General features: G+C 43.4%; 1 protein-coding gene across 2 annotated transcripts in view; it reads left to right on the forward strand.

Annotated features, from left to right (window-relative positions):
- LOC139572692 (integrin alpha-10-like) overlaps positions 1-20,000 on the forward strand; it is a 72,705-nt gene that overhangs the window by 42,290 nt on the left and 10,415 nt on the right. For both annotated transcript variants that reach the window (XM_071395379.1, XM_071395380.1), the window contains exons 9-14: positions 10,304-10,469; positions 11,496-11,569; positions 11,711-11,855; positions 13,552-13,700; positions 13,859-14,002; positions 15,778-15,984. In XM_071395379.1, coding sequence (XP_071251480.1) covers positions 10,304-10,469; positions 11,496-11,569; positions 11,711-11,855; positions 13,552-13,700; positions 13,859-14,002; positions 15,778-15,984 — 885 coding nt within the window. The remainder of the gene's footprint in view (positions 1-10,303; positions 10,470-11,495; positions 11,570-11,710; positions 11,856-13,551; positions 13,701-13,858; positions 14,003-15,777; positions 15,985-20,000) is intronic.

A 20,000-nucleotide genomic window follows, 5' to 3' on the forward strand; every position in this document is an offset into this window, starting at 1 on the left:
AAATGGGACAAACACCAAATTGAGACTCTGCATGCAGAATTCTGCAAAAATATATTTTGTGTACAACGTAAAACACCAAATAATGCATGCAGAGCAGAATTAGGTCGATACCCGATAATGATCAAAATCCAGAAAAGAGACGTTAAATTCTACAACCACCTAAAAGGGAGCGATTCCCAAACCATCGATAACAAAGCCATCACCTACAGAGAAATTAACCTGGAGAAGAGTCCCCTAATCAAGCTAGTCCTGGAGCTCTGTTCACAAATACAAACATGCCCCACAGAGCCCCAGGACAGCAACACAATCATGAGAAAACTAAAAAATGATTACTTGACACATTGGAAAGAATTAACAAAAAAACAGAGCAAACTCGAATGCTATTTGGCCCTAAACAGAGAGTACACAGTGGCAGAATACCTGACAACTTAAGGAAAGTTTTGACTATGTCCAGACTCAGTGAGCATAGCATTTAGACAAACTCCCATATATGTTTGGTGAAATATCACAGCAGCAAGATTTGTGACTTGTTGCCACAAAAAAAGGGCAACCAGTGAAGAACAAACACCATTGTAAATACAACCCATATTTATGTTTATTTATTTTCCCTGTAAACATATGTTTCGCATACCAATAAAACCCCTTAAATGTAATTGAAGAGAGAGAGAGAGACAAACCACACAAACCATCCCCTGGCATGGCACAGTGCTATATTAGCACACTACCCCTCTGTCAAGAGAGGGGGGGTTAACGAGGGGTGGAAACTCAGGATTCTTGACAACGAGGACGAGGAGTCAGCTAATATAAATCTATATAAGTCTGGAACAGTAATGGTACAGGGCAACCCCAAACAGTTTCAGCTGGACTTTCATCTAATCAAAGAACTAGCCCAGCAGGAGAAGCTCTCCCTTGATAAAGATACCCCCACCCCAAGTGGGTCAGACCAGACCTCCTCACCATATAACCCCACAGACGAGCAACCCTCAGCAAACAGTCAACCTCCCAGTACAGAGCACTCCTCCCTCATTGAAATGAAGGATAAATTTACCCAGCTGGAGGTAAGGCAGGTGGAGCTGGAACAGCAGGTGATTACACTCCAGTCAGCACAGACCCATACAACAGTCCAGCACAACAACCCCTTAACCAGACCAGGAGAGCTGGAGGTGGAGAGAGACATATCTGCACTCTGTACAGTGGTGAGACAACTTCAACAGGAGAAAGAGCAGAAGCAGGAGCAGAACAAAGCACTAGAGGAGAGGATCAGACTGCTGGAGGAGAGCGAGAGGGGGATGGAGGAGAGGATCAGACTGCTGGAGGAGAGGTTGAGGGGGATGGCATGTGACAGAGAACAACCCACTAGGGAGGTGGCCATCCCCACAGAGACGCCAGCAGAACAGCCCACCTCAGCACCCGACAAAAGTCTCGACACCACAGCAGAACAGTCCACACCAGACCCTGACCATAGAGTCGACATCACAGCAGAACAGACAAAAGAAAAACCCCAAGCCCAGCAGCTCTCACCCCCTCTGAGCACCCCCCCTGTCAGCCACCCCGATAGCCCTCCTGACAACCCCCCCACACCCACTGAGGACAAACACAAGACACAGATTTTTCTCCTTATGGACTCAAATGGGAAATATATAGAAGAAAAAAAACTTTTTCCCAAACACAGTGTGTCTAAACTCTGGTGTCCAAACACCCAGTGCGCCCTAGACCTTCTGTCTGAGGACAAACTAGGCTCACCTAGCCACATAATAATACACACAGGCACAAACGACCTGAGAGCACAGCAGGAAAGGGTGGCCACAGCACTGAAGGGAGTGATTGAAAAAGCTTCTTCTACTTTCCCCAACGCACAAGTGGTTATCTCCACCCTGCTACCACGAAAAGACTTCCACCCTGCTACAATACAGCGGGTAAACGCAAGCATTTCCCGTGACTGTGCCTCAAAACCAAATGTTTTTCTGGCCCACCACTCCACCCTGGACTTGAACAGCCTCTATGACCAGGTCCACCTCTACAAGGCAGCAGTGCCCACCTCTGCCCGGACTCTAAAGGACATCGCTCTCAAACGAAGCCCCAACACTTCACACAGGAGCAACAGATCAATAGACACCCCACCCAGACCAGCGAGACACCCTCCAAGACCTCCAGGACCCCCCCCTAGACCTACACACCCCCCCCACATCAACCATGCCCACACCCAATTTAGGCCCCCTCAGATCAGACCCATGCCACTCCTGCCCACCCCATGCACCCCACCCCCGCAAAGAGGGCATCAACATGGAAGTCACACATACGCCCAGGTAGTGAGCGGGCAAACAGGCCCAACCCCCACTCTTACACTCGCCCAAGCCAACGGCATGTACCAGATGCTCAGCAGGCTCTGCTCACACTTACTGGCCTGAGGCCAAACCCCGACCAACAACATTGGACACTTTATGGAACAAAAAGCCTTCACTATATCATCCTGGAATATCCAAGGTCTGAGGTCATCTGCCTTTGGCCTAAAGAGCAGGAACCCGGACTTCACCAAAGAAATCGGTAATGCAGACATTGTCATCCTGCAAGAAACATGGTATAGAGGAGACGGACCCACTGGTTGCCCTCTAGGTTACAGAGAGCTGGTAGTCCCATCCACCAAACTACCAGGTGTGAAACAGGGAAGGGACTCAGGGGGAATGCTAATTTGGTATAGAGCAGACCTAACTCACTCCATTAAATTAATCAAAACAGGAACATTTTACATTTGGCTTGAAATTCAAAAGGAAATTATCTTAACAGAGAAAAATGTCCTCCTGTGTGCTACCTATATCCCCCCACTAGAATCCCCATACTTTAATGAAGACAGCTTCTCCATCCTGGAGGGGGAAATCAATCATTTCCAGGCCCAGGGACATGTATTAGTCTGTGGCGACCTAAATGCCAGAACTGGACAGGAACCTGACACCCTCAGCACACAGGGGGACAAACACCTACCTGGAGGTGACAGCATTCCCTCCCCCATATGCCCACCTAGGCACAACTATGACAACATAACCAACAAAAACGGGTCACAACTCCTGCAGCTCTGTCGCACGCTGGGTATGTACATAGTCAATGGTAGGCTTCGAGGGGACTCCTATGGTAGGTACACCTATAGCTCATCTCTTGGCAGTAGCACTGTAGACTACTTTATCACTGACCTCAACCCAGAGTCTCTCAGAGCGTTCACAGTCAGCCCACTGACACCCCTATCAGACCACAGCAAAATCACAGTCTACTTGAACAGAGCAATACTCAATCATGAGGCATCAAAGCCAAAGGAACTGAGTAACATTAAGAAATGCTATAGATGGAAGGAATGCAGTTTGGAAACCTACCAAAAAACAATTAGGCAACAGCAAATTCAATCCCTTTTAGACAACTTCCTGGGTAAAACGTTCCACTGCAATAGTGAAGGTGTAAACTTGGCAGTAGAAAATCTTAACAGTATATTTGACCTCTCAGCTTCCCTATCAAATCTAAAAATCTCAAATAGAAAACCGAAGAAAATGAACAACAATGACAAATGGTTTGATAAAGAATGCAAAAATCTAAGAAAGAAATTGAGAAACCTGTCCAACCAAAAACATAGAGACCCGGAAAACCTGAGTCTACGCCTTCACTATGGTGAATCACTAAAACAATACAGAAATACACTACGGAAAAAGAAGGAACAGCACGTCAGAAATCAGCTCAATGTAATTGAAGAATCCATAGACTCTAACCAATTCTGGGAAAATTGGAAAACACTAAACAAACAACAACACGAAGAATTATCTATCCAAAATGGAGATGTATGGGTAAACCACTTCTCCAATCTTTTTGGCTCTATAACAAAGAATAAAGAGCAAAAACATATACATGATCAAATACAAATCCTAGAATCAACTATTAAAGACTACCAGAACCCACTGGATTCTCCAATTACCTTGAATGAGTTACAGGACAAAATAAAAACCCTCCAACCCAAAAAGGCCTGTGGTGTTGATGGTATCCTTAATGAAATGATCAAATATACAGACAACAAATTCCAATTGGCCATATTAAAACTCTTTAACATCGTCCTTAGCTCTGGCATCTTCCCCAATATTTGGAACCAAGGACTGATCACCCCAATCCACAAAAGTGGAGACAAATTTGACCCCAATAACTACCGTGGAATATGCGTCAACAGTAACCTTGGGAAAATACTCTGCACTATCATTAACAGCAGACTCGTACATTTCCTCAATGAAAACAATGTACTGAGCAAATGTCAAATTGGCTTTTTACCAAATTACCGTACAACAGACCATGTATTCACCCTACACACCCTAATTGACAACCAAACAAACCAAAACAAAGGCAAAGTCTTCTCATGCTTTGTTGATTTCAAAAAAGCCTTCGACTCAATTTGGCATGAGGGTCTGCTATACAAATTGATGGAAAGTGGTGTTGGGGGTAAAACATACGACATTATAAAATCCATGTACACAAACAACAAGTGTGCGGTTAAAATTGGCAAAAAACACACACATTTCTTCTCACAGGGTCGTGGGGTGAGACAGGGATGCAGCTTAAGCCCCACCCTCTTCAACATATATATCAACGAATTGGCGCGGGCACTAGAACAGTCTGCAGCACCCGGTCTCACCCTACTAGAATCCGAAGTCAAATGTCTACTGTTTGCTGATGATCTGGTGCTTCTGTCACCAACCAAGGAGGGCCTACAACAGCACCTAGATCTTCTGCACAGATTCTGTCAGACCTGGGCCCTGACAGTAAATCTCAGTAAGACCAAAATAATGGTGTTCCAAAAAAGGTCCAGTCGCCAGGACCACAAATTCCATCTAGACACCGTTGCCCTAGAGCACACAAAAAACTATACATACCTCGGCCTAAACATCAGCACCACAGGTAGCTTCCACAGAGCTGTGAACGATCTGAGAGACAAGGCAAGAAGGGCATTCTATGCCATCAAAAGGAACATAAATTTCAACATACCAATTAGGATCTGGCTAAAAATACTTGAATCAGTCATAGAGCCCATTGCCCTTTATGGTTGTGAGGTCTGGGGTCCGCTCACCAACCAAGATTTCACAAAATGGGACAAACACCAAATTGAGACTCTGCATGCAGAATTCTGCAAAAATATCCTCCGTGTACAACGTAGAACACCAAATAATGCATGCAGAGCAGAATTAGGCCGATACCCACTAATTATCAAAATCCAGAAAAGAGCCGTTAAATTCTACAACCACCTAAAAGGAAGCGATTCCCAAACCTTCCATAACAAAGCAATCACCTACAGAGAGATGAACCTGGAGAAGAGTCCCCTAAGCAAGCTGGTCCTGGGGCTCTGTTCACAAACACACCCCACAGAGCCCCAGGACAACAGCACAATTAGACCCAACCAAATCATGAGAAAACAAAAAGATAATTACTTGACACATTGGAAAGAATTAACAAAAAAACAGAGCAAACTAGAATGCTATTTGGCCCTAAACAGAGAGTACACAGTGGCAGAATACCTGACCACTGTGACTGACCCAAACTTAAGGAAAGCTTTGACTATGTACAGACTCAGTGAGCATAGCCTTGCTATTGAGAAAGGCCGCCGTAGGCAGACATGGCTCTCAAGAGAAGACAGGCTATGTGCTCACTGCCCACAAAATGAGGTGGAAACTGAGCTGCACTTCCTAACCTCCTGCCCAATGTATGACCATATTAGAGAGACATATTTCCCTCAGATTACACAGATCCACAAAGAATTTGAAAACAAATCCAATTTTGATAAACTCCCATATCTACTGGGTGAAATTCCACAGTGTGCCATCACAGCAGCAAGATTTGTGACCTGTTGCCACAAGAAAAGGGCAACCAGTGAAGAACAAACACCATTGTAAATACAACCCATATTTATGCTTATTTATTTTAACTTGTGTGCTTTAACCATTTGTACATTGTTACAACACTGTATATATATAATATGACATTTGTAATGTCTTTCTTGTTTTGAAACTTCTGTATGTGTAATGTTTACTGTTAATTTGTATTGTTTATTTCACTTTTGTGTATTATCTACCTCACTTGCTTTGGCAATGTTAACACATGTTTCCCATGCCAATAAAGCCCCTTGAATTGAATTGAATTGAATTGAATTGAATTGAGAGAGAGAGAGAGAGAGAGAGAGAATCTCCAGGGAGTCTTGATGCTGAAACGTGGTTTCACTGTGACGGCTGCAATGTTTTGATGTTGCTGCTCTCTGTCCTGCTGCCAGTGTGTGTAGAACAGAAAACAGCCCTTTGGGGAGAGCAGAGCAACAAGCTCTCTAAAATAACAGCCTGAGTCGTGTTTTATACATCAGCCTGCCTGCCTGCCGACTCACACAGAATTTACAGTCAACAAGGGGAGGGGTCAAAGGGTGTGTGTTTGTCTGTTTGCGAGTTTGTTTGTGTGCATGTGCCTGTGCATGTGTGTGTATACATGTGCAGTAGCTATAACTTCACTGTATGTTTTGAATACTTAAAACCTCTTGAAGCTAGGGGGCAGAATTTTTATGTTTGGAAAAATAACGTTCCCAATGTAAGCTGCCTATTTCTCAGGTCCAGATACTAGAATATGCATATAATTGACAGAGTAGGATAGAAAACACTCTAAAGTTTCCAAAACTGTCAAAATATTGTCTGTGAGTATAACAGAACTGATTTTGCAGGCGAAAACCTGAGGAAATCCAACCTGGAAGTGCCTTTTATTTTGAAAAATCACTGTTCCATTTAAAGGGATATCAACCCGATTCCTTTTCCAATGGCTTCCTCAGGGTGTGAACAGTCTTTAGACATAGTTTCAAGCTTTTATTCTGAAAAATGAGCGAGATTTATCAAAACGCGTCAGTGGATAGACGGATGTCCTTACATAAGTTCATGCGCTCGACACTGGTTGCTCGACATTTTCTTTCTCTCCAGTATTGAATAGTTTACAGTTCGGTTGAAATATTATCGATTATTGATGTTAAAAACAACCTGAAGATTGATTATTAAAAATGTTTGACATGTTTCTACGAACTTTATGGATACTTTTTGGAATTGTCGCCAAGCCTTGATGACCTGCCTAAGGCTGTGAATACTGAACATAACGCACCAAACAAATGGAGGTTTTTTGATATAAAAATTATCTTTATCGAACAAAAGGAACATTTATTGTGTAACTGGGAGTCTCGTGAGTGAAAACATCCGAAGATCATCAAAGGTAAGCGATTAATTTTATTGCTTTTCTGGCTTTCGTGACCAATATACATTGCTGCTAGGTGTTCTTAATGTTTTGTCTAGTAATCGATAAACTCACAGAAACGCTTGGATTGCTTTCGCTGTAAAGCATATTTTCAAAATCTGACACGACAGGTGGATTAACAACAAGCTAAGCTGTGTTTTGCTATATTGCACTTGTGATTTCATGAATATAAATTTTAATTTGGCGCTCTGCAATTCAGCGGTTGTTTACGAAAATGATCCCGCTAAAGGGATCCATGCGTCAAGAAGTTTTAACAAGCTACCTCCCGCTGTCTGTATTTCTGTCCTCTCTCTCCGTTCGTGACTCTGAGGACAAACCAGCAGCAGCTGGCAAGACCAACGGAATTTCTCTGCTTCTATAAGATCTTCATGTATACATTTATGGTGTAGGATTCCTTCACATTAAACCCTCCCTCCATCTCTCCCTTCCTCCCTCCCTCCCTCCAGTCCTCCCTCCCTCCATTCCTCTCTTCATCCCTCCCCTCCTCCATCCCTCCCTTCATGCCTCCCTCCCTCCCCTCCTCCATCCCTCCCTTCCTCCTTCCCTCTCTCCCTCTCCCCTTCATCCATCCCTCCATCCCACCCTTCATCCCTCCCTCCATCCCCTCCTCCATCCCTCCCTTCCTCCTTCCCTCTCTCCCTCCCTCCCTTCATCCATCCCTCCCTCCCTTCATTCCTCCCTCCAACCCTCCCTTCCTCCTTCCCTCTCTCCCTCCCTTCTTCCTTCCCTCACTCCCTCCCTTCCTCCTTCCCTCTCTCCCTCCCTCCCTTCATCCATCCCTCTCTCCCTCCCTCCATCCATCCCTCCCTTCCTCCTTCCCTCTCTCCCTCTCCCCCTTCATCCATCCCTCCCTCCCTCCATCCCTCCCTTCCTCCTTCCCTCTCTCCCTCCCTCCCTTCATCCATCCCTCCCTCCCTTCATCCCTCCCTCCAACCCTCCCTTCCTCCTTCCCTCTCTCCCTCCCTCCCTTCCTCCTTCCCTCTCTCCCTCCCTCCTTCCTTCCTTCCTTCCTTCCTTCCTTCCTTCCTTCCTTCCTTCCTTCCTTCCTTCCTTCCTTCCTTCTCTCTCTCTCTCTCTCTCTCTCTCTCTCTCTCTCTCTCTCTCTCTCTCTCTCTCTCTCTCTCTCTCTCTCTCTCTCCCTCCATCTCTCCCTACATCCCTCCATCTCTCCCTACATCCCTCCCTTCCTCCATCCCGCTCTCCCTCCCTCCCTCCCTTCCTCCATCCCCCCCTTCCCTCTCTCCCTCTCTCCCTTCATCCATCCCTCCATCCCTCCCTTCGTCCCTCCCTTCCTCCTTCCTTCCTTCTCTCTCTCCCTCCCTCCCTTCATCCGTCCCTCCCTTCCTCCATCTCTCCCTCCCTCCATCCCTCCCTTCCGCTCTCCCTCTCTCCCTCCATCCATCCCTCCGTCCCCCTCCGTCCCCTTTGAAAACAGAACATTTCCTTAGTTAAGTTGGCAGCCAGAGTGACAGGGAAGGATTGTTGGGATTGGGTTTCTGGGGAGGAATGTGCTCCTTACTGCAGTGTTTAGGCTATTCTGTATTACAGACTACTAACTGTAGCTGTTACTATAGCCTCCTCACACTAGAGAGTCCTACCACACCAGTCATCTCTCTCCCCCCTGTCTGGACCAATTCTTTCATTTCACGGTTTGCTAGAGCAGTATTTCCCAAACATTTTAGCTGACTCCATTTTTAGACAACCACTTAGTTAGAACCCTACGGACAGTATCTGTTTTAAGACACCCCCTTAGTTAGAACCCTACGGACAGTATCTGTTTTTAGACACCCCCTTAGTTAGAACCCTACAGACAGTATCTGTTTTTAGACACCCCCTTAGTTAGAACCCTACGGACAGTATCTGTTTTTAGACACCCCCTTAGTTAGAACCCTACGGACAGTATCTGTTTTTAGACACCCCCTTAGTTAGAACCCTACGGACAGTATCTGTTTTTAGACACCCCCTTAGTTAGAACCCTACGGACAGTATCTGTTTTTAGACACCCCCTTAGTTAGAACCCTACGGACAGTATCTGTTTTTAGACACCCCCTTAGTTAGAACCCTACGGACAGTATCTGTTTTTAGACACCCCCTTAGTTAGAACCCTACGGACAGTATCTGTTTTTAGACACCCCCTTAGTTAGAACCCTACGGGCAGTATCTGTTTTTAGACACCCCCTTAGTTAGAACCCTACGGACAGTATCTGTTTTTAGACACCCCCTTAGTTAAAACCCTACGGACAGTATCTGTTTTTAGACACCCCCTTAGTTAGAACCCTACGGACAGTATCTGTTTTTAGACACCCCCTTAGTTAGAACCCTACGGACAGTATCTGTTTTTAGACACCCCCTTAGTTAGAACCCTACGGACAGTATCTGTTTTTAGACACCCCCTTAGTTAGAACCCTACGGACAGTATCTGTTTTTAGACACCCCCTTAGTTAGAACCCTACGGACAGTATCTGTTTTTAGACACCCCCTTAGTTAGAACCCTACGGACAGTATCTGTTTTTAGACACCCCCTTAGTTAGAACCCTACGGACATGATCTGTTTTTAGACACCCCCTTAGTTAGAACCCTACGGACATGATCTGTTTTTAGACACCCCCTTAGTTAGAACCCTACGGACATGATCTGTTTTTCTCTTTTAAGGGCTTATATTCTGCACATCTGGCTGTCTCTCTGTGGTTGTCCTTGATTCAGGTTATGTCCTCTACTGTACTGTATGGGGTTGGTGTTGGCAGCTCTCTCTCTGTCCTCTCAGATTGTACTGACTCAGTAATATCTCTCCCTCTATCTAAATGTTCTCTGTCCCTGTGAAACATGGAGGAGTTATTGACGGAAGACGTAGAGAATTGTCTGTTAATGTTATCTCTCGCTCTACCTTTCACTTTTTCTGTCCCTTACATTTAACCCCTTTCTTTCTCTCTTCCCCCTCTCTCTTTCCCTCTCTCCCTCCCCCTTTATCTCTCCCCCCTCTCTTTCCTCATCCCTTTCTCTCTCCCTCCAGGTATTGGGTCACTACATCCGCAGGCAGCAGGACCCAGAGACGTTTATCAGTGAGATCAAGTACATCGCCAGCGACCCTGACGACAAATACTTCTTCAACGTGACTGATGAGGCGGCGCTCAACGACATCGTAGATGCACTAGGAGACCGCATCTTCACTCTAGAGGGTGAGACGGAGAGAGGAAGAGGAAGGGGGAGGGAGGGAGAGGAGAGTAGAGAGGGAGGTGAAAGTGCGGGAAAGAGAAAGGAGGGGAAAGGGTGTCTGTGTTCTGGAGACAGGGAGGGACTGCTTTCTTATTTAGCCAGGGAGAAAGTTAGAAGAGAGAGGGATGTTACTCTCTTTCAATTGAGAAAGTGGCAAAAAAGGGGGAATGGTGCCACATTTAATCCTAGACGGAATGAAAGAGGAAGGGTTGGATAGATGCCACTACCTTGAAAAGGAAAGAAGTGCGGGAGCAGCTATCACAACACTTACAGGAACAAGGGAGGAAGACTGAGAAATTATGCCACCCTGAAGTCTGTAGGGAGCGAGGGAGGAAGGGAGAGGAGGAAATGAGAGGAGGATGAGGGAGATAGTACCACCTGGGTTCTTGAGTGAGGAGGGAACGAGAGGGCACTAACCTGTGGCATCTAGATAGTGGCAGATTGGGGAGGGGAAGGAAGGGAGGGAATTTATGGAGAAAAGGTGAAAGGGGGATAAAAATAAAATAACAGTATTTGAATTGAGAGTGAATATTCATGTGTCAGAGTGGGCAGCACAGGATGCCACATTTAGTCCCATTACGGTATTCATGTGTCAGATTGGGCAGCACAGGATGCCACATTTAGTCCCATTACGGTATTCATGTGTCAGCCACCTGGCACTGGCAGAACAAACATTAACCAAACATTCAACTAAACTTCCTCTGAGAGTTAGGGTTAGGGTAAGCCTGTTCCGCTTTCACCTCATCAGAGGTCCCATTAGCCCCTCACTCAGTCACTGAACCCCCACACCACACAGATATGTGGTTGGGCACAGAAACATGAGAGGGTGATACTCATGACTTTAATAAAATAATTTTTGAATGACATGACACGAAATAATAGCTTGGAGACAGAGAGATCTGCTCAACTAGATTTTTGTGTTGGATACTACAGAAAATGTGCTAGAAAGGTTTGTTAAACGTTGTTTTGATGTTTCTGTTTCGTCACAGGGACGCTGGGGTACAACGAGAGCTCCTTCAAGTTTGAGATGTCCCAGATCGGCTTCTCCACACACGTTCTCGATGTGAGTCCACCATGTGTGTGTGTGCGTACGTGTGCAAGCATGCGAGCGCGCGCGTGTCATGTCATTGACTTGAATTTCTGATCTTTCATTGTACTGTATGTTTACCCTCCCCCTCCCCCCTCTCCCATGCGTGTGTTTCAGGATGGCATCCTGTTTGGGATGGTGGGGGCGTATGACTGGGACGGAGGGGTGCTGAAGGAGGGCGCTGAGGGCCGCATCATGCCCACCAGAGAGGCCTTTGAGTCAGAGTTCCCTCAGGAGCTCAAGAACCACGCTGCCTATCTGGGTGACTTAACTTACTTACGTTACACTATGTACACTTTACATTACACCGTTTTACACATAATACTACTAAACTTATCACTGTTTTACACGTAATACTACTAAACGTATCACTGTTTTACACATAATACTACTAAACGTATCACTGTTTTACACATAATAGTACTAAACGTATCACTGTTTTACACATAATAGTACTAAAGTATCACTGTTTTACACATAATACTACTAAACGTATCACTGTTTTACACATAATACTACTAAACGTATCACTGTTTTACACATAATAGTACTAAACGTATCACTGTTTTACACATAATACTACTAAACGTATCACTGTTTTACACATAATACTACTAAACGTATCACTGTTTTACACATAATACTACTAAACGTATCACTGTTTTACACATAATACTACTAAACGTATCACTGTTTTACACATAATACTACTAAACGTATCACTGTTTTACACATAATAGTACTAAAGTATCACTGTTTTACACATAATACTACTAAACGTATCACTGTTTTACACATAATACTACTAAACGTATCACTGTTTTACACATAATAGTACTAAAGTATCACTGTTTTACACATAATACTACTAAACGTATCACTGTTTTACACATAATAGTACTAAAGTATCACTGTTTTACACATAATACTACTAAACGTATCACTGTTTTACACATAATACTACTAAACGTATCACTGTTTTACACATAATAGTACTAAAGTATCACTGTTTTACACATAATACTACTAAACGTATCACTGTTTTACACATAATACTACTAAACGTATCACTGTTTTACACATAATACTACTAAACTTATCACTGTTTTACACATAATACTACTAAACTTATCACTGTGTTACACATAATACTACTAAACTTATCACTGTTTTACACGTAATAGTACTAAACGTATCACTGTTTTACACATAATACTACTAAACGTATCACTGTTTTACACATAATACTACTAAACGTATCACTGTTTTACACATAATACTACTAAACTTATCACTGTTTTACACATAATACTACTAAACTTATCACTGTGTTACACATAATACTACTAAACTTATCACTGTTTTACACGTAATAGTACTAAACGTATCACTGTTTTACACATAATACTACTAAACGTATCACTGTTTTACACATAATACTACTAAACGTATCACTGTGTTACACATAATACTACTAAACTTATCACTGTTTTACACGTAATAGTACTAAACGTATCACTGTTTTACACATAATACTACTAAACGTATCACTGTTTTACACATAATACTACTAAACGTATCACTGTTTTACACATAATACTACTAAACGTATCACTGTTTTACACATAATACTACTAAACGTATCACTGTTTTACACATAATACTACTAAACTTATCACTGTTTTACACACAATACTACTAAACTTATCACTGTTTTACACAATCATTTTTGTTTCCATACCTAATGTGTCTCCAGGCATCTGTATGACCTGTGAGATATTTGAATCCTATGCAAATATTATGTAATTTGTGGATCTAATTAAAGTGTGTGTGTGTGTGTGTGTGTGTGTGTGTGTGTGTGTGTGTGTGTGTGTGTGTGTGTGTGTGTGTGTGTGTGTGTGTGTGTGTGTGTGTGTGTGTGTGTGTGTGTGTGTGTGTGTGTGTGTGTGTGTGTTTAGGCTACACAGTGTCGTCAGTGATAGTGGGAGACTGGAGGAGGCTGTATGTGGCTGGAGCTCCCAGGTTCAAACACAAAGGAAAGGTCATTCTGTTTGAACTGAGCAACAATGGAGATGTCAACATTGCACAGGCCCTCAATGGAGAACAGGTAGCTAGTGTGTGTGTGTGTATATACCTCATTGGATGTATCTATCAATCAAACTCTCACTCTCACTCACCCCCAACCCTCCTCTCCCCTTCTCCTCACCGCCACCATACCCCTCTCTCTCTCTCTCTCTCTCCTCTCTCTCTCCTCTCTCTCTGTAGATTGGGTCGTACTATGGCAGTGAGGTGTGTGGGTTGGACGTGGACCAGGATGGCATTACTGATGTTCTGCTGGTGGCAGCACCCATGTACCTGGGCCCTGGCAACAAGGAGGCAGGCAGAGTCTACATCTACTCCCTCAGTGGGGTGAGACGGAGGGGAGTAGTGGGGGAGGACTGGGCTGGTGTCAGGAAGAGGGGGGGGTGAGAGATGGGCGAAGGGGAGATAGAGTTAAGGGAGGGGAAAGGGGTTGAGGATATTAGCGGATAAGAAGAGGAATGTCTGGGAGCTGCTGACTCTCTCTCTCTCTCTCTCTCTCTCTCTCTCTCTCTCTCTCTCTCTCTCTCTCTCTCTCTCTCTCTCTCTCTCTCTCTCTCTCTCTCTCTCTCTCTCTCTCAATTCAATTCAATTCAATTCAAGGGGCTTTATTGGCATGGGAAACATGTGTTAACATTGCCAAAGCAAGTGAGGTAGATAATATACAAAAGTGAAATAAACAATAAAAATTAACAGTAAACATTACACATACAGAAGTTTCAAAGCAATAAAGACATTACAAATGTCATATTATATATATACAGTGTTGTAGCAATGTATAAATGGTTAAAGCATACAAGTTAAAATAAATAAACATAAATATGGGTTGTATTTACAATGGTGTTTGTTCTTCACTGGTTGCCCTTTTCTTGTGGCAACAGGTCACAAATCTTGCTGCTGTGATGGCACACTGTGGAATTTCACCCAGTAGATATGGGAGTTTATCAAAATTGGATTTGTTTTCGAATTCTTTGTGGATCTGTGTGATCTGAGGGAAATATGTGTCTCTAATATGGTCATACATTGGGCAGGAGGTTAGGAAGTGCAGCTCAGTTTCCACCTCATTTTGTGGGCAGTGAGCACATAGCCTGTCTTCTCTTGAGAGCCATGTCTGCCTACGGCGGCCTTTCTCAATAGCAAGGCTATGCTCACTGAGTCTGTACATAGTCAAAGCTTTCCTTAAGTTTGGGTCAGTCACAGTGGTCAGGTATTCTGCCACTGTGTACTCTCTGTTTAGGGCCAAATAGCATTCTAGTTTGCTCTGTTTGTTTGTTAATTCTTTCCAATGTGTCAAGTAATTATCTTTTTGTTTTCTCATGATTTGGTTGGGTCTAATTGTGCTGTTGTCCTGGGGCTCTGTGGGGTGTGTTTGTGAACAGAGCCCCAGGACCAGCTTGCTTAGGGGACTCTTCTCCAGGTTCATCTCTCTGTAGGTGATTGCTTTGTTATGGAAGGTTTGGGAATCGCTTCCTTTTAGGTGGTTGTAGAATTTAACGGCTCTTTTCTGGATTTTGATAATTAGTGGGTATCGGCCTAATTCTGCTCTGCATGCATTATTTGGTGTTCTACGTTGTACACGGAGGATATTTTTGCAATTTGGTGTTTGTCCCATTTTGTGAAATCTTGGTTGGTGAGCGGACCCCAGACCTCACAACCATAAAGGGCAATGGGCTCTATGACTGATTCAAGTATTTTTAGCCAGATCCTAATTGGTATGTTGAAATTTATGTTCCTTTTGATGGCATAGAATGCCCTTCTTGCCTTGTCTCTCTCTCTCTCTCTCTCTCTCTCTCTCTCTCTCTCTCTCTCTCTCTCTCTCTCTCTCTCTCTCTCTCTCTCTCTCTCTCTCTCTCTCTCTCTCTCTCTCTCTCTCTCTCTCTCTCTCTCTCTCTCTCTCTCTCTCTCTCTCTCTCTCTCTCTCTCTCTCTCTCTCTCTCTCTCTCTCTCTCTCTCTCTCTCTCTCTCTCTCTCTCTCTCTCTCTCTCTCTCTCTCTCTCTCTCTCTCTCTCTCTCTCTCTCTCTCTCTCTCTCTCTCTCTCTCTCTCTCTCTCTCTCTCTCTCTCTCTCTCTCTCTCTCTCTCTCTCTCTCTCTCTCTCTCTCTCAGGAGGAGGTGTTTGTGTCTAACGGTACTCTGAAGGCAGAGGATAGGTCCCAGGATGCTAGGTTTGGCTACGCCCTGGCCTCCGCCCCAGACCTCAACCATGACGGGTACACTGACCTGCTGGTGGGGGCACCCCTGGAGGACGGACACAATGGGGCCATATACGTCTACCACGGCCAGGGCATACACATCATCCACAACTACAAACAGGTAGAGATACACATCGTCCACAACTACAAACAGGTAGATATACACATCATCTCCAACTACAAACAGGTAGACATACACATCATCCCCAACTACAAACAGGTAGACATACACATCATCCCCAACTACAAACAGGTAGACATACACATCATCCACAACTACAAACAGGTAGAGATACACATCGTCCACAACTACAAACAGGTAGATATACACATCATCCACAACTACAAACAGGTAGATATACACATCATCCACAACTACAAACAGGTAGACATACACATCATCCACAACTACAAACAGGTAGATATACACATCATCCCCAACTACAAACAGGTAGACATACACATCATCCCCAACTACAAACAGGTAGACATACACATCATCCCCAACTACAAACAGGTAGACATACACATCATCCACAACTACAAACAGGTAGAGATACACATCGTCCACAACTACAAACAGGTAGATATACACATCGTCCACAACTACAAACAGGTAGATATACACATCATCCCCAACTACAAACAGGTAGACATACACATCATCCACAACTACAAACAGGTAGATATACACATCATCCACAACTACAAACAGGTAGACATACACATCATCCCCAACTACAAACAGGTAGACATACACATCATCCCCAACTACAAACAGGTAGACATACACATCATCCACAACTACAAACAGGTAGACATACACATCATCCACAACTACAAACAGGTAGACATACACATCATACACAACTACAAACAGGTAGACATACACATCATCCACAACTACAAACAGGTAGACATACACATCATCCCCAACTACAAACAGGTAGACATACACATCATCCACAACTACAAACAGGTAGATATACACATCATCCACAACTACAAACAGGTAGACATACACATCATCCCCAACTACAAACAGGTAGACATACACATCATCCACAACTACAAACAGGTAGACATACACATCATCCACAACTACAAACAGGTAGATATACACATCATCCACAACTACAAACAGGTAGACATACACATCATCCACAACTACAAACAGGTAGACATACACATCATCCACAACTACAAACAGGTAGACATACACATCATCCACAACTACAAACAGGTAGACATACACATCATCCCCAACTACAAACAGGTAGACATACACATCATCCACAACTACAAACAGGTAGAGATACACATCGTCCACAACTACAAACAGGTAGATATACACATCATCCACAACTACAAACAGGTAGATATACACATCATCCCCAACTACAAACAGGTAGACATACACATCATCCACAACTACAAACAGGTAGACATACACATCATCCCCAACTACAAACAGGTAGACATACACATCATCCACAACTACAAACAGGTAGACATCCACATCATCCACAACTACAAACAGGTAGACATCGTCCACAACTACAAACAGGTAGACTGTCACGATCGTTGTAATGATGAGACCAAGGCGCAGCGTGCATAGAGTTCCACATACTTTTAATAACGAGAAACTCACTAAACAAAAACAATAAAGAACAACGAACGAAACGTGAAGCTATACGAATAGTGCAGACAGGCAACTAAACATAGAACAAGATCCCACAAACACAAAAGGGAAATGCCTACCTAAATATGATCCCCAATCAGAGACAACGATAAACAGCTGTCTCTGATTGGGAACCATATCAGGCCAACATAGACATACAATACACCTAGATGACAAAAACCCTAGACATACAAAAACCCTAGACATACAAACTAGCGTACCCACCCTAGTCACACCCTGACCTAACCAAAATATATATAAAAACAGAGATATCTAAGGGCAGGGCGTGACATAGACATACACATTTAAGTCATTTAGCAGACGCTCTTATCCAGAGCGACTTACAAATTGGAAAGTTCATACATATTCATCCTGGTCCCCCCGTGGGGAATGAACCCACAACCCTGGCGTTGCAAGCGCCATGCTCTACCAACTGAGCCACACGGGACCACCACACATCATCCACAACTACAAACAGGTAGACATACACATCATCCACAACTACAAACAGGTAGACATACACATCATCCACAACTACAAACAGGTAGACATACACATCATCCACAACTACAAACAGGTAGATATACACATCATCCACAACTACAAACAGGTAGACATACACATCATCCACAACTACAAACAGGTAGACATACACATCATCCACAACTACAAACAGGTAGACATACACATCATCCACAACTACAAACAGGTAGACATACACATCATCCCCAACTACAAACAGGTAGACATACACATCATCCACAACTACAAACAGGTAGACATACACATCATCCACAACTACAAACAGGTAGACATACACATCATCCACAACTACAAACAGGTAGACATACACATCATCCACAACTACAAACAGGTAGACATACACATCATCCACAACTACAAACAGGTAGACATACACATCATCCACAACTACAAACAGGTAGACATACACATCATCCACAACTACAAACAGGTAGACATACACATCATCCACAACTACAAACAGGTAGACATACACATCATCCACAACTACAAACAGGTAGACATACACATCATCCACAACTACAAACAGGTAGACATACACATCATCCACAACTACAAACAGGTAGACATACACATCATCCACAACTACAAACAGGTAGATATACACATCATCCACAACTACAAACAGGTAGACATACACATCATCCACAACTACAAACAGGTAGACATACACATCATCCACAACTACAAACAGGTAGACATACACATCATCCACAACTACAAACAGGTAGACATACACATCATCCCCAACTACAAACAGGTAGACATACACATCATCCACAACTACAAACAGGTAGACATACACATCATCCACAACTACAAACAGGTAGACATACACATCATCCACAACTACAAACAGGTAGACATACACATCATCCACAACTACAAACAGGTAGACATACACATCATCCACAACTACAAACAGGTAGACATACACATCATCCACAACTACAAACAGGTAGACATACACATCATCCACAACTACAAACAGGTAGACATACACATCATCCACAACTACAAACAGGTAGACATACACATCATCCCCAACTACAAACAGGTAGACATACACATCATCCACAACTACAAACAGGTAGACATACACATCATCCACAACTACAAACAGGTAGACATACACATCATCCACAACTACAAACAGGTAGACATACACATCATCCACAACTACAAACAGGTAGACATACACATCATCCACAACTACAAACAGGTAGACATACACATCATCCACAACTACAAACAGGTAGACATACACATCATCCACAACTACAAACAGGTAGACATACACATCATCCACAACTACAAACAGGTAGACATACACATCATCCCCAACTACAAACAGATAGACATACACATCATCCACAACTACAAACAGGTAGACATACACATCATCCACAACTACAACCAGGTAGACATACACATCATCCACAACTACAAACAGGTAGACATACACATCATCCACAACTACAAACAGGTAGACATACACATCATCCACAACTACAAACAGGTAGACATACACATCATCCACAACTACAAACAGGTAGACATACACATCATCCACAACTACAAACAGGTAGACATACACATCATCCCCAACTACAAACAGATAGACATACACATCATCCACAACTACAAACAGGTAGACATACACATCATCCACAACTACAAACAGGTAGATATACACATCATCCCCAACTACAAACAGGTAGACATACACATCATCCCCAATTACAAACAGGTAGACATACACATCATCCACAACTACAAACAGGTAGACATACACATCATCCCCAACTACAAACAGGTAGACATACACATCATCCACAACTACAAAACAGGTAGACATACACATCATCCCCAACTACAAACAGGTAGACATACACATCATCCACAACTACAAA

Source organism: Salvelinus alpinus, chromosome 4, assembly GCF_045679555.1.
Source record: "Salvelinus alpinus chromosome 4, SLU_Salpinus.1, whole genome shotgun sequence".
Lineage (NCBI taxonomy): Eukaryota > Metazoa > Chordata > Actinopteri > Salmoniformes > Salmonidae > Salvelinus > Salvelinus alpinus.